The 16,681-nt window shown below is 38.9% G+C and overlaps 1 protein-coding gene across 2 annotated transcripts in view; it reads right to left on the reverse strand.

Moving 5' to 3' along the window:
* The window catches only part of tafa5a (TAFA chemokine like family member 5a), a 217,133-nt gene that overhangs the window by 82,703 nt on the left and 117,749 nt on the right, over nucleotides 1–16,681 (reverse strand). For both annotated transcript variants that reach the window (XM_033990385.2, XM_033990384.2), the window contains exon 2: nucleotides 2,614–2,763. In XM_033990385.2, the coding sequence (XP_033846276.1) occupies nucleotides 2,614–2,763 (150 nt within the window). The remainder of the gene's footprint in view (nucleotides 1–2,613; nucleotides 2,764–16,681) is intronic.

Below are 16,681 nucleotides of genomic sequence, written 5' to 3' on the forward strand. Positions count from 1 at the left end.
CTACTTTGGGGGACAAATGACAAGCTCCCGATGAGTTTCTGCCAAAAGTGTCAAAGTAGAAGTGTATGAAAAGTAGGTGTTAGCCTACTTTACGATATTTGGTGAAGCTAAAAAAACAGCTAGAAAATATAGTACTGCTGATATTGAAAAAATAAAATGGATTGAGAATTGAGAAACATTTGAGACCAAGCTCATTTCATGTCAATATCCTGAGGGAAACTGTAAACGTTCAGGGTAACAGCATTTAGTGATTTGTCCAGAAGTTCATTCATGTATATGTATTTTTTCTTTCATATATAGACACCGCCATGTTTGTTTTGACAAGATACAGTTGGTTAATGTGGTTGTGTTGAAGCATCTTTAAGTGCCATGAAAAGCGTTGTATATATAAGTATCGCTATGATTTTGATTCATTTTAGCAGGGAGATAAGACTGGTCCCAGATTCTATGTCTTTTTACAGAATAGGAAAAGTGTAGCACTAACTGGCCAGGATACAGATACACCCGCATAATATTGTGTAAAAAAAACAAAAAAAAAACTTGTTTCATCAGTGGCTTTGTTTACATTCTCACCAAAATCTGATTGTTATCTGATTTCTGGACTTTTAATATTATTGAAATGAGATGCAAACCACAAAGTCTATTTCGGGTGATCAGAGGGACCATGATCCCAAAGAAATCAGGTGATGTTGCAGTTTACGTGTCGTTTTAGTTTGAGATTTTTAGTGGATGTAACAGGAGCCAGTGCTTTTGTTACTACTGTGTTAAAAATAACAGTGTGAATTCTCCGCTTGACACGATGTCCCTGAGTGTGTTGAGTGCTCCACATATAAAAGACAGATCTTGCTTTTCTGAAGTGTTTTTTTCAAGTGTCATGCCTGTGTTTTTGTGTCAAGTACAAATCTTAATTTAATTACACTGGACCAAAATTTTACATTCCAATTTTTCTTTGTTATAATAATCACAATTTAATGACGACATAAAAGAAGATCATGTTTATGTAAGTAAAATCTATTGTATTCAGGGGTTGATCTGTTCTTATATTCAGTAATCTCACTTCTAAAAGTCATTTACAATGCCCTAATAAGAGTATAGCTTGTCTCACAGTCATGGTGCAACACAAATCTGATTGGCGTATGAACTTTTGCTGCTAGATATGCTGTTCCGCCCTGTCGATAAGCATTGTAAACACCATAACACGATTTGTGCTTATCAAAGGAAATAAATATCCATGTTACTAACACGGATATTTCCAGTCTAAAAATCTGCCTTTCGTAAATAAGAGTTCCTCATTTGATGAAAGCCTGTGTAAGCCCTGGTGCTGCTGGTGGGATTATGGGCCCCCTGCAGCCACATGTTGAAATGACTCAGTGTAAATTGGTTTGGTTTGGGCTTTACAGGCAGCACAAAGCAGCGCTGTGATCCAGCCCGCTCCACACTGTAGTCTGATCCACCTTAAGCCTCTGCTTAAAACCAGGCCGCCAAACCATTAACACCAGTCAGCCCCTGGAGATGGCTTCATTTCCCCACAACTGGCCCACTTCAAATGTCAAGATTTATGCAAAGGTCTAACGACTTTAATTAAACCACTTCATTAAATGTATTGGGTGGTCAGTAGTAGCATTAAGGTGCATTATTCAACTTTTCTGTCAGGGGGCGCCACCGCTGAGATGTTATTGCATTGCCTGGAATGTTCCACTGTATGCATAGCTTTACTGCCATAGTGTTGTGTTCGTTTTCTCATAAAGCTTTATAGTATAACTTATCTTGATCTTAAATTCAATAGCATTTCCCTGTTGTTTTTGACCTTTGCATTTCAACACTGTGATTTTCCCATTGTCAAATCAATTTTTGTTGTACCTTTAGTTTAGACCTCTACAAACATAATCTGAAATTCAAAGGATTCTTGGATTAGTTTATCAGTTCATATCCCTGTCTCTCAAATGCTCCTGGTGTTGTTCACAATGTGCAGTTTTCCCAAAGTCGTGCGGCCCTAATCCTTCTTTTTCCAACTAAGGTTTTATGATATATTTGTATTTAGAATATTCTATGTATTAGGAAGCATGAAAACACTTATCCTAAAATACTGATCTTGACCTTTGAGTTGCAACATTGTAATTTTTCCACTGCGGGACAAATAAAGGTTTATCATATCTTATCAAATACCACCATGGACAGAAAGTGAGGATGCATCAAGGCCAAGTTACATGTTAGATAAGTGTAGAGGCAAGCCTGCTGACAGTACAAATCCATGTTTTTCAGCGTATTTTGGGCAGACCCTCCACCAGAAAGTGCATCTTTTATGAATGAATAAAGATGACTGTCGATGTTGACCCATAAAAGATGGAGTAGTTCCAATTGTCGTCTTAATGTCTTAATGATGCCACAAGAAAACTGTACAAGAATGGGACATCAAACAACCTATCGACCTTATTCCGCCATTGTGATATGGGCTGTATTATTTTGCAGTTTTTAATTATAACAAAAAAGTCTTTAGAAATATTTTTGCAAAACCAGATCGTATAGTAGTAGGTCAAACAATCTATAAAGCAGCCCCTCTTACATCAAACCGACGCTGCTCACTTAGTCAAACTCTCAGCTTAACACTCTTACCATCCACGCAGGCTGGTCTGGCTCTCGTGGTCCCGGCGATCTGGCCCTTCTTGCAGGCGCAGCGGGCGGTCTGCCTGGCGATGGTCCTCCGGGGCTGGCTGCTGTCCCGGTCCAGTGTCACTATCTCACATGTGCCCGCTGCCAGCTGGCCTGTAAACAACATGGCACCACACAACGAGAGGTCAGAGAAAGGCAGGAAGATAGGCACGCTCAGATGCCAGTCATGTTTTTACTCACAAGTTACAAGCTGTACAATATATTACAATCAAAATCAAATCGCAAAAAGGTAAGTAACTATTTATTTAGCGTTTTTTTTTGTTTTTTTTTTGCGTAACACAGGGGTACAACCAGGGATCTCTTGGGGCATGCAAGCATTGATTACTGAGGGGAAATCGGAGGGGTTTTATTTGCTTTTAGAGTGTGAAAGAAAGCTTAGGGAGTACTCAGGACAAAACAAGGTTGAAAACCACTGATTTAGATAATAGAGAATAAAATAGGTTTTGTTTTTGTAGAAAATCTTGTTGTAACTACAGTTTAGAACATGGAAACATTTTCAAATAAGCCTGTCATGATAATTACTATATCGACTTATTGTTCAATATATGAAAGCTGGAACAATATATTTTGGGGCTCAAAATTGATCATCTGCACAATTTCTTTACATTTTGGGTATTTTTGTTGTAACATTTGAGCTATAGAGGGTTGAATAAGTAACTTCTGTGACTACTTATTGCTTTATTCTGCTATTTATTTGTTGCAGCTCATGCCACATAATGATACTGTCTATTTAAAAATGTTTCACTGGGATTATTATCTTGCATTATTGTTATTGTATCAGTGGCATAAAGCAGTTTCAGTATTATCGTTTATCGCAGTATATCTAATGCTAAATGTAATAACAATTAGATTTCCCCCCAAAGTCGTGCGGCCCTAATCATTCCTTTTTTTAACCAGGTTTTTATGATATATTTGTATTTAGAAAATGCTGTTTATTGAGATAAAAGCGAAACGTAAAAACACTTAACTGAAACAAGCGGGCAGCTAATTACAAGACGTTTTAAATAAATAAAACAAATACATTGGCGGTGTAAAGGACGCCAAATGTCTTCTGGTTGTTTTATTTTCTGAACATAAGGGTTACTGTAGGCCATAACCAGAGCCATAACAACAGCAAAACCACAGCCGTCTCAACTTCTTGAGCCAGTATCTAAAACAGACCAGTAACGGATCAATAGAACCTTCACATCAACTTGTCGGCATAGCAACCAAGTGTCACATACAAAAGCAGTTACATTAACAACAACAGACTATATATAAATAGGAAGTGGTCATGGGCGCACTTCCGGCTCCATCCCATCGACACTGGCTCCAATTCACTTAACATTAGAAAACTGTCACCCCTCCCTCTGTAACTGCTGCAGCGAGCATCATCATTTGGTCTTAAAATGTTCGTATTAACCCGTTCTACATGTGCCTGATATTTTGATTTCTCTATTGAGTCTGTAAATCAAGATATGAACATTAATATCAGACAAATCAGGTGCCTTCTGTCCTTAAGGTCACTCTTCCTAGCGTTAGCAACTGGTTTGATTGACAGCGTTGTTCTGCTAAACCGGAAGTGCGAGCGGGAACTACTAGCCTCGACGAGCTTCATTTGACTGGAGCCGAACGCTATGATCATTACACTAACATTGTCCACTTCTTTATGCAGGCTATGAGATCAACAAAAGGTGTCAGCGCTGAACTAAACACAAAATATCAGACTATTACACTGATATAAATTTTTTTTTTCTTTTCAAAGGTCAAACAAAGTCAGCCGGTAAAAGCAAACTGAATGTGGCTGTGACTGATCTAGCTGATAATGGATCCTTGCAGCCCTCTATCCCCTCCAGTGTGAGCACAGCCCGTACTTGTATTTAATTCACTTTGGCGACAGTTGAGACAGTGTATAATTAAAGCTGGACTGAGAACATTTAGCAGAGGGCTCTGTAGGAGGCAGCGCAGCTCACAGGTGTATCCGAGTGTGTGAAATTACCTTTACACTGTGGCTACCTAAAGACCAGCACCGTACAATTCCCCATTAAGGACCCGGTCTTATTAGCACGCACCACTCTGAAGGTAACGCTCCACTTAGCCACGAGCCGAATACTGATGAACTTTATAATTGCAGACTTGCCCCCCATCAGGAGCACCTCGACACCCTCTCCTCCTGCATGTTTTCAATCAGCTGACCCCTGGCCTGTAGCTGGACCCTTGCTGCTCACAAATTAGCCCGGGTGAGAGAGTGGGGACCTCGGGGTGCTGTCCTGTGGAGGTTTATCTGCAGGTGATTGTGATTGGCGTGAGGAGAAGGGATGTGATTAAATCTGGACTGGAGCCCTGGACATTGAGGTGGCTTGGCTTAATGAACTGAGCGGTAAGAGGTCACTCCAGAGGTAATGGGGATCTATCAGGACTCATATACAGGGCGCTGCCACAGACACTAGCACTGTTTACGCTCAGATCGTAATGACTATAGGTTCAGGCTGCAATATATGTAGCCGTAGGTCAGTTGTTTTGCAGTTTGAGTGAGCTAGCATCACATTATACTGTTATCCATTCACTTTATAGAGAAATATGCATGTCAACAGTAGCGACAGTAGTTCAGTTGGAGTGTTTGTCCACTGATCCGAAGGCTGGCAGTTCGAATCCCGCTCTCTGTCCTTAGGTAAAACACTTAACCCACTTCGCCTCCAGTGTCTGCATACACCGGTGTATGAATGTGCGCATGAATTAGAAAATTAGAATGAACACTCCAGTCTAAATGTTGATATTAAATCCTGTTAAATTTCAATATGTTTGGATAATGGGTATAGGAATTTAGGTTACAATTCTATAATGCTCATTAAGATGTAAGAAACAAGCCACATTTTCAAAGCAAAGAGATATGGTTGAAGTCAAAGATGAAACATGATTCCCTGATAGAAACCAATGTTGTGTCTGAATATGATAATAGCTTTAACAATTAGCATAAGTTAAGTGACTGTGACATTAAGATCTATAATGAAGGGTCTAGCTATTAAATATATAGCGCGGACACTTCATTCAATTTAATGTAATCAAGTGCCAAAGTCATTAAGGTGAGATATCCTCCACATCAATAACATGAGCGTGTCTTTTCTGTTTTGTCAGCAGCAGTGACATATTTTTATGAGCATGTCAACACCAAACGTTATTTAAAGGTGTAACTTTTCTATAGGAGGGTTGTCTCTATAAAGATGTTATGAGAAGTTTCACAGCTTGGCTCTATGGAGACTAGCAGGTAATGCCACATGGACAGGTTATAATACTACTACTACTTTCTTTCTTTCTTTCTTTATTCTTTATTTGACAGGGACCATGTACAAATTCATTAATCTTACAAGGAAAAGATGATTTGCACCAGATTTAGCTACTGCTACTTTCCATCTGCAGTCCCTGAGCAGGTGAACACACATTAAAAAACACATATCAATTAACAATTACAATATACGACTACCGATTTGCCATACATATGTCCCCCCCAGTCCAGACTAATATAAAAATCATTATGTGCAGGTTTATACAGTGAGCACAGAGCAGCACCAACTAGCTAGACTAATAATAATCCATTGCATTCAACCAGTAGTCTTGTGCACACAAACACACACAACTCCACTTTTATACTTGTGGGGAAAATGCCTTGCCTAAGAACACAACAACTGCTTTTGCCATTGGTGCTCCACTGTGGCAGCTTATATTCACAGCTGTTTCCCATCCAAGTACTAACCAGACCCATCCCTGCTTAGCTTCTGAGATCTGACGAGATCAGACGAGATCAGACTTTGACAAGCCAGTGTGGTCATAAGGTTGCAGTTCAGACGTAACTTGGCCTTGGTTTCTTGAATTTCTTTGCCAGAGATGAATATTTATACATCTATCTGTCTATCTAGATGTGTGGAAAGGTGTATTGAATATTTATGACTGAATGAACGCAAGCCAGAGAAAAAGCAATAACATATCAATAGAAACAAGCCGACGGACCAAAAAAAAGAAAAATTATAGACTATATTTACCTTTAGCTTGTTAATCTTACATTATTTGACTATTTTCTACACATAACTACGTCCCCTCCTTTTCCTTTGGCTCCTAACCTCTTTCCACCATATACAAGATAACAACATGTGTTTGATTGGTCTGTTTGTATCTGTGCATCCCTCCTCCCCTCCTCCACCCGTCGTATATTTGAAAGTTCCTGGTTGGCTTCTATCTCTTTGTCAGTTCTTCAGCCGCAGCTCACAGGCTGTTTAGATGTCTTCTATAATGGAGGAGATCAGTGTAGCGCTGAGCTAGCATGTGTGAACGTTAACAAGCTCAAAGTTGACACCCGCTCCCTCTGTTGTTCCTCTTTCTCTTGTCGCTGGAGCTTGCTAATTGCCTAGGTGTTATCATACACTGTCATAACTGCAGCTTCAGGCCTTTAGTTTAGCGCCTCCAAATATATATTGTCTTCTATTGATCTCCAGTGGTTTGTTTATGAAGCTGGTGTGGAAAAGTCTAATATTAAACATAATGAGAGGGAAAATAAACAATAGATGCGGCGTCAAAAGTGTCTCATTTTTAATACGATGAGCTTCTTTGACTCCTAATTATTGTCTCTGTCAAAACAGTGCAGTAATTGGAACTCCAGCCTTTAGCAGGAAGAGCACTGTAATGTTTTATCTTGCCAAAATATGATCTGAAATGGACTAGTACCAAAATTACCAAAACTATTATATGGATTTCTGTATTTTAAATAAATCAGACACGTGCCAGACATTCCAAATACACTACTAGAACATAATAGTAGACCATACATTAACACATTTTTAACGACAACAAAAAATTCTGTGTAGCTTCAGCCCATTGTAAAGGAAAAAGTGCCAAGAAACAACGATTTCATGCAATATGTTCTTTGGTTAGTCAATAGAACATTAGACAGCAGTGCTAATTAACTACCGCACTGACAAAGTACACCCCTCACTATTGTGCAGTTAGCCTAATTATTCTGCATGAAAGAGAGTACCATACCAGCTGCACATCACATCAGGTCTAATGAGTGGTAAAAGCATTCAACAAACTGTATACATGTTTCTATATGAGCTAAAGCACAATTCAAGGACTTTTGAGGACACATGGGTCTTGCAGTCTCAGTTCTAATACAAACAGCCGACAGCGTCCCTATGGCTCTGCCTGCAGACTCAGGCTGATGCGGTTCACACACACACACACTACCACGTAAAGCCCACACACTACTAAACAAACACTCCAAAATCAGATCTGCTGCTTTCTATTGAAGCCTGAAGGAACTGACAAGAACTATGGAAAAATTGGTATTGGTAAGAATGGAGCTGTGGCGATGTTATAAATGATGTTTTGTTATACAGGGCAGTACTGGTCAGTGATTATCTCTATTGTAGCAAATGGGTCATTTTGGACTTTATTATTATTATTTTTATTTTTCTGGATAAAAGCTCTGCTCCCACAAAAAAAAAATCAATGCACAATCTGAAAATTGAATGTATTCCTATTGATTACATCACCTTTTCATAATGTACTTGTCCCTCTATTTGGGAAGTGTATAGGTCCTATACTGGTCTCTACTCTACTTAAAGGATTTCCACATACATTTTTTTCTTTTCTCTTTCGCTCTTTTTTTTCTCTTTACAGGGAGAGCCCAATGAGAGCACTCAGACTCTCCTTTTCTCAGGCACCAAAAAGGTTTTTGTCCCTTTTATATGTGATGATTGATATGCTGCAGTATTAATAAAACTACATTTTTAAAAATCCCAATTAATTGCAACTCCGCTTCCTCTACTTGTCTACAGAAAAAAACAAACTTGAGCATGAAACCAATCAAATGCATTACCCAAATAAAGCCCCGCATATCCTCAAGCTATATCAAATTGTGTATTGAGCGCTCTTGAGTTGCTATGGTAACTGTTGTGATATTCTATATAAGTTACAAAATATGTAATATGTATCTGAGAATTATATGTCATATTTCTGAATATTACTGACCTCTTAAAACCTGGAAGAAAACAAAGACTAACTAGTAAAAAAAAAAAAAAAAAAAAAAAAGCTAAATATGAAAAGTTAATAAAAATACTATCAATTTAAAGTGGGTCACAATAAAACAACCAGGGTGAAAAGTCTAGTTTTGATGTTGTGCAAAACCTGCAATTGAACAAGATATTTACATTAACCATTAAATACACACATAGACCCAAGGCATGGTCCAATCCCTTCAGAGCCAGATACTTGGACAGTGAAGAGACGATACACTAATCCCTTTTTCTGGACTGGCCTGATGCATTGTGGGAGAAATGTAAAAGTAGGCGCCGCTCTCCTAACGGGGCCTGGAGCTTGTGGCGGCGGTGCTATGATTTATCATGGGCCTTATCTGCGGCTGTTGTGGAGCGGTTGTCAGCCCGGCCGGCCAAATGGCTGATTAAAATGTATGTGACCACCCCAGAGTGAAATGAAAGCTCCGACAGTGCCACAAGATGGATTGGTGCGGCAGAACATAACGCCTTAATACCACATAATGTTATTGACATGCTCCTATGCTTTATTATTTCTCTGCTAGCTTCTCGGCGCATTACGATTGCTCTGCCAGGCGCGGCCATTTGACAAGTGTCCAGCAAGACAGCGATTTGCAAATACTATTTTTACCTCATTTCAGATTCTCACTGCCAGAAGCAAAAATAAGTAGATTTATTTTCATTTCACACAGTGTCTATCGCAAACAGCTCGCAAGCAAACTTTGTAAAAAAATACAACTCATATCAAGGTGTGTTTTTGAATGGCTCAAATGAGAAAAATTTAAAAAACAAAACAAAAACACACAGCATTGCGCACACGTTGAATTTTAAGAAAAGGCCGATAGCTCAAATGTATCAATCCAAAAAGCAAAGACAAGGACTTTGGGCATTATGTTGCTGTAGTGTTATATCAAATCTGTATGCTAATAAGATACAATAAAATAACATACCACTGCGACCTTTTATCACTAATATCACCTTTTTTATGCAAGCGTGTGAATAAAACACCTTATACCGTGTTGGTCAAACAGGGTCATTGTGCCGTGTAATCAACCATAGCTGATGATAATAGCGACAGTTCAAATTCAATTAGTTCAAAAATGTTTAATCACTTTTCACTAAGTGCTTTGATAATCATTAGTTTTAGAGCTGTCAGTCAATTCAATTCATTAATACCGAATGGGCTAGTTATGGTTCCTGAAATGAATGAATGAATGCCAAGTAATTAATATCTTACTTTATTATCTAATTCCCTAGTTGGTTCTCCAATTGAAGTGGTAACCAATCCGGATCGTTGCCATAGCTATTAGCAAATCAATACACAATATCCTGTCTTTTGAATAATGAAAACTCTTCATAATGTTGCCTGTGCTAGGACACGAAAACACATGAAAAGTTTTACAGCAAGACAGTTTAAATCTGGTTTAGACAATAACCTATTAGGCAAAATAGACTTTTCAGAGCTTTTAACCACGTCATAGTTGTTTCCTCTTCTCAAAGTTATTTTTGGAGTGATTCGTGCGTGTTTTAGCAATCTTTAATCAATTCTTTTCAAGACGCCATGTTGCAGATCAATCTTCGTTTTCAGCACCACCGGCAGACGCCCACTTCTCTCAACTTACTTGGATTTTATTTTCTTGATTGTGATACATGTAGGATTCGGCAGCGTCAAGTAATCATTTTAGTATAAATGGACAATTACTTGCTACTGCACCGTCTACTCCCATTGGGCCCCACAATTTTCCAACGTAGAAATAATTCTTCTTCTAACTTCTTTTATTTTCTTTTATTGCTTGCTTTAGATCAGGGGTCACAAACTTAAATTAGCTGGGGGCCGCAGGAGGCAGAGTCTGGGTGAAACTGGGCGTATCAGGTATTCCACAAAAAAAAAAAAAAAAAAAGCTTTGCTAAAACCTTCTCAAACGTCAGCGCTCTTTTCAACATAACTGAGGAAATATGCCAATTTCTGTGGATTTTATGGATATACGTCGTTATTTGTTGAATCTTTTGCAACGAGGGTACAGAGCGCGCGTGGTTGGGGTTTACCGACCTTCTACACGCACCATGGTAATGCCACACTAAGATTAAACTTTCATACTGTCCTGTGGGCTACAAAATATCCTCTCGCGGGCCGCAATTCGCCCCTGGGCCACGAGTTTGAGACCCCCGCTTTCGATGAATATTGCGATTTAAAATGTGCAACGTATAACATAGCAATCCACAGGTGTCGTAGATTATAACTATACAGCAGACTCAAGCTCAATACGTGTTCTTTAAGCCATCAGATCTAGATGTTTAGTCCTGTTTTGTCGTTGTAGAGAGGTCTCCGCATGATGAAAAAATAAGGCCGTCATAGCAATCAACAATTTTAAACAAAAAATCCTATCTTTTGAATGGTGAAAAGTCATCCAAATGTCGCCTGTATACACGTCGCAGCTTAATCCTGATGTAACCGCGTGCAATGTTTTGTTTTAGATCTAAGTATAGAGTTTAGTTCCATTATTGATAAGATACACTCATTCATCCTGCATATAATTGAATTCCTTTGTACACAACCCTGACCCTGGGAAAATCTGCAGCGCTCAGAGAGGAGGGTGAAGAACAAACAGGCCACGGCAGGGTACAGCGCTCTTTCCACTCCATCGGACCACTGAGGTTTGGGTCTGACTTTGGCGTTTCCTGGGGGCACGGTCTCGCTAGCAGGGCTAAAAATATGCAGTGTAAGGTGAGTCGTGTTAAACGCTGAAATATAAAACATATTGATTTGTGTATTAAGCAAACAATGTCGCCACGGTGCGTCTCTGAGGGGTTGTGTCCGAGTGTGATTTATTTATTAGGACAGGACACGAGCAAGCCAGTTCTTTTACCTCACTACAAAGACTTAATGGCAAAGGCTTGCTAACCTAAAACCAATTTCTTGCTCGAATCCCACTTAACCCAGAAACATGACTTGGCCGCTTGATGTAACTGGAAAGCAAGATTAACATCATGCTGAGAATACACTGTCAGTGTTAAGAATGGAGTTAAGTGTGAAGAACATACAAAATCTGATAAACGTCCATGGTTTCCAAATTTATAAGGCAGTAAGCGGGAGGTCATGAGATGATTTCGAGATAGTGTCTGTTTTATTCTTGAACTGAAGAGTATATTTTAGTCAAATTGGGTCTCATAACACTTTTCTTTCTTTCTTTCTTTTTTTTTTTTATATTAAGAGACAATCAAACAATAAAAAGACATTAGACATTTTGATTTGAGTGAATATGGAGTGCATACATCAAGGTTTGAAGAATGGCATCTGTTCTTCTTATATGGGAGTGTAATTTTGTGTGTTCGCGCGTGTGTGTGTGCGCTCGCGTGTGTGTATAGATATAGCTAGGTAATAAAACAGAAAAAAATAAGAGGCAATGGGCGTAAAATTAATAAAGAAGTGAGATAATAATGGAGTGAGGTTCCAATTTTTTCATTTTCTTCCAATTTTTACTCCCTTTCTTATTGAGTCAACACCATAAACCGGATTTAATAACATGTTTTGCCACTTAAAATCACCATAATACCACTGTGAATTTAATTTTGCTTTAAGAATTAGTTGCATGGTTATTTTGGGGGGAGTGAAAGTTTTGGGAACCCCTATTGTACATCAGTGTGAGAGGACTATTTTTGTTTTTTGTTTTTTTCTGGGAACTGGATTGCATTGCTTTTGTGGTAAATGGATACACTTTTATATAGCACTTTCCCACCTTCAAAGTTCTCAAAGTGCTTTACATCAAGTAACCACTCACCCATTCACACACACATTCATACACCAGTCTACACAGACACTGGGGACGAGGGGGTGGTCATATGTCCTGCCCAAGGACACTACAACAGCATTCATCTTTGGGAGCTGTAATCGCACTGCCAACCTGTGAGTCAGTGGATCTAACCGCTCAACCGACGATGTTTATGTCGAGGGGGGATTTGAACCTCCTACCTTCAGATCAGTGGACAAACTCTACCAACTGAGCTGCTATCACTCTATGCATTTTTATGTCAAATGAAGCCAACACACTCTCAGTAATTACATTCGCTTGACCCCACATGCCCAACATTTTGGATCCAAATCCTGTATTAGAACCAGCAGCTATTCCCCCCGATCCCTATGAGCTTGTGTTTTAAATGAGCCTTTTTACCAGCTGGACAACGATATACAAGCAAGTACCACTCCAAGCCAAATACAAGCATCAAGGCAACCCTCAGGCATTCAGACACACCAATAATAATCAGGCTATAGAAGAGCCAATCATCTGAGTTAGTATTGAATTAGTACAGTATGAGCCAACAGTTGCAATATGGGAGCCTGGGGTTGCATACAATGATAAAACATAGCAATAAGTACAAGATAAAAGTTGACTAAACAAAATATAAGCTACTTGTTGTCTGCTATTACAAAAGTGAACTTTGCTGAGGGAAAATGCACGCTTTGTAACTTGCTATAGTAGTGGAATGTGTGAAAATGATGAATTGTTCAAATCTACCATTGTAAATCATGTTATAATAAGCCTCATGAAATAGGCATAGCTAATACTGGACATCCATTTACAGCCAGCATTGATGGAGTGACCAAAATTCATCATAAAGATATAGTTCTGGGAGTATTAATAAGATATGAAATGTCTCATTGTGGCCTCTTTTTTGGACATATATTATCTGATAGCAACCCAGCCATAAGGGTTTCCAAAGTCTATGTTGGATCTATACATGCATTTGTCTCCACTAAGTTAGACTATTGTAACGGTCTGCGCACTGGTCTCTCCAAACGAGCTTTAAGATGAGTCCTGACTAGAACCAGGAAGTACGAGCACATTAGTCCTGTGCTCAGGTCTCTGCACTGGCTCCTGTGGCTCAGAGAATAGACTTTAAAGCAGCTCTGTCTCTCCATGGCCTAGCACTAAAGTTCTTATCTGACATGTTAGTGCCATATGAACCATCTCACACTCTGAGGACTTCAGGAACCGGCCTCCTGCTGGTGTCCAGAGTCAGGACTAAACATGGGGAATCAGCGTTTCAGTTTAAGCAGCTAAAACCTGGAGCAGTCTTCCTGAAGATGTGACACAGGCCTCTACTTTGACAATGTTTAAATCCAGGCTCAGAATGTTCTCTTTAGCTGAAAAGTTTTTATTCTGCACTCATCTCTTTTAAAGTACATTTTATGATGATTATTTATGTTTAGATTTGCTTGTATTGTGATTTTAATCTCTTTCCTATTCTGTAAAGCGCTTTGAATTACTTTGTGTACAAATTGTGCCTACAAATACAAATAAACTCGCCTTCAGTTGCCTATGTATTTGCCATTCCCAAGCCTGGATATATAGGTTCCATCAGGCTACGCAACCAGCTAAACATCTTCTTTGCTTGTATATTATTTGACAATTTATGGAGAAATTATATAAACTCAAGAACAATCACATGATCGGAAGAGGAATGGTCTGTAAACACTATAAATACCAAATAGCTGACAAACCTAATCTCCTCCATGCTGTCACACAACTTGAGTACATCCCTGCTCATTCGTCTGTTCAATTTCCTTATATTTAATTGTAATCAGTTTAACAAGCGCGTCACGTTTGGAGCTGATAGGGCTCGCAAAGATTAGTTGTCATCCACTTTGCTCAAGAAATATTGCTTACTTTATGTCACGGCAATGATGAATACATTTGCAAATATTTAGTCAACAGCATTTTGATAGCATAGCATTAGACAAATCAATAATAAAGAAAAGAAAGAACTGACAAATAGAACAATTATAGTCAGCATCTCTTAAGGGACTTAGATACCAGAAATGCCAATGCTTTTGTGCAATCATGCCTGTGTGATTTTCTGCCGCATTCACTTGTAATTAAAATAAAATCAACTTCCTGTATGGTTTAATGGGGGTTTTTCATAATGAAGCTGGAGGCCGCTTTTCTTTACTCTGACCTTGCATGAGGCACAAAAAGAATGGCTTTTTCCCACGAGGCTCTGCTTTTCCCTGGTGCTACTGTTTTAGCATAATGAACTCTGCTTAATAACAGGATGTTGGCATGAAACAATGAATGATCATCAATTAAAACGGCAAGAGAGAGGCAAAACAAATGACCCCCGTAACCCGTGGAAACGCCGGAAACGTCTCGCGCACCCACCCACGCGCAAATCACGGACCAATGCTACATCATGGCTGCAATTAAGCACATTTGGCTTCCCCTGGAGGATGTAGCACAACGGGGTAATGATGATAAGGTGAGGTTCGGTAAATGTTGCGGTGCTTTTAGCGACTAAAGACCTCTGGGTGAAATTCCCATCATTCCTTGCTGCGTGCACCCTTGGGGGACAAGAACACGGTAGGGTATGTCAGAGTCAGTTAGGTGCTTGATCACGCCTGGCTTTGGTTTAACGGAGGAGAATGTGAGATAATAGAAGCGATGTTAGTAAGTATTCAGTCTGAAAAAAAGGGCAGTCATGTGTTTTATAATCTCATTTAGTATAGTAATGGCTGTGATTATTTTTAGTTAATGGACTTTTGTTTCATTTGTAACTAGGTGCACGTGAATATTCCTTAAATTGAGATAAACAGTATAATTAAAGGTCCTATATTGCACAAAATTGACTCTTGTGAGCTTTGAGTCACTTTATAATGTTGTTACCTCCTCAAAAACAGACCTAGAGCTGCGTTTTGTTTTATTCACACTTGTTTGAGCAACCCTTTATTATTAGTGAAATGCTCTGTTCCACCTTGTGATGTCATGAAGTGGTGGTTTTCAAGTCAACATCTACTTTTTTACCTTTTGTTTAGTAGAGAGTGGCAATTCTAAGGCTGAAATCACCCAAATGATTCTAGTGAAGGTGTATGCCAAAACACAGTGGAGCACTTCCTGTATCACTGCATGACATCACAAGGTGGAACAGAGTGTTTTCTGTTTGAGAGAAGAGCTCAGCCTAAATATGCAGTGTCTGTGTGTTAAACATGTGAATGAAACAAAACACTACTCTGGGTATGTTTTTTTTTTTTTTTATGAGGAAACAAGATAACATAGATCAGATGCTAGCGTAATTTAGCCCCTTTATGTAATATATTTGATGTGGTTAAATTGTATACATCCAATAGTACACCTGACAAAACATGTATCAGTCAGTGGGACATATGTTTGACACAGAAAAGTGGAATTGTGAAAAGCCCTGTACTGTACCCGCTTTTTTCCCCATGTATTTGCGCAAAATGTGTCCTGCTCCAGTACAAACATATTGCATCTGCAGCTCTTGAGGTCAAAATAAGTCTGCTGCCTGCTGTTTACATCTAATCAGAAAGAATTTGATTGTCCGATAATCAGGAGGTGCGCGTTAACATCATAGTTGGGTTAACTTTACTGTCAAGAGTCCGCTCTGGTGTCTGAGAGTTGTGAAAAGCACGTCTAAAGTCATCACAGTTAGTAACTATGACACTCGGAATGCATGAGGTAAGTGAGGAATAGCTTTGGAACACTGAAGTAGTTCGGCTTTTCACGTTTAGGAGACAGTAAAAATGAGGTAGAGCATCTTTAAAGAGTCGTGAAGGTTCAAGTTGAGTATATGTTCAAGTCTAAATGAATATACAAACATGCATAGGGGTAAGTAAGCTGTTTTATGTATCCAATATGCCTATATATACATTTTCAAATATTCAGAGTATTCATGACTGTATGTGACTATATGTGAGTAACTGCTCAAGAAGCCAGGGGATTTTTTTTTTTTTAATTTTTTTTTTTTTTTTTTGTATGCTCTTGCTATCATACAAATAAAAAATAAATAAAAGGCTGCCAAAAAAAAAAAAAAAATGCCAGGGGATTGTATTAAAGAAATCAAAACTACACCGGCTGTTTCGTGACTGGCCAACATTGAAATCTTGCCTTATATGTACTCAGTGAAATTTTCTACTTCGCTGAGCAATTTTTCAGCAAATAGTTCCTTTCTGCTCCCACCTATCCTTTTATTCCTCT

The sequence above is a fragment of the Periophthalmus magnuspinnatus genome, chromosome 23 (assembly GCF_009829125.3).
Source record: "Periophthalmus magnuspinnatus isolate fPerMag1 chromosome 23, fPerMag1.2.pri, whole genome shotgun sequence".
Lineage (NCBI taxonomy): Eukaryota > Metazoa > Chordata > Actinopteri > Gobiiformes > Gobiidae > Periophthalmus > Periophthalmus magnuspinnatus.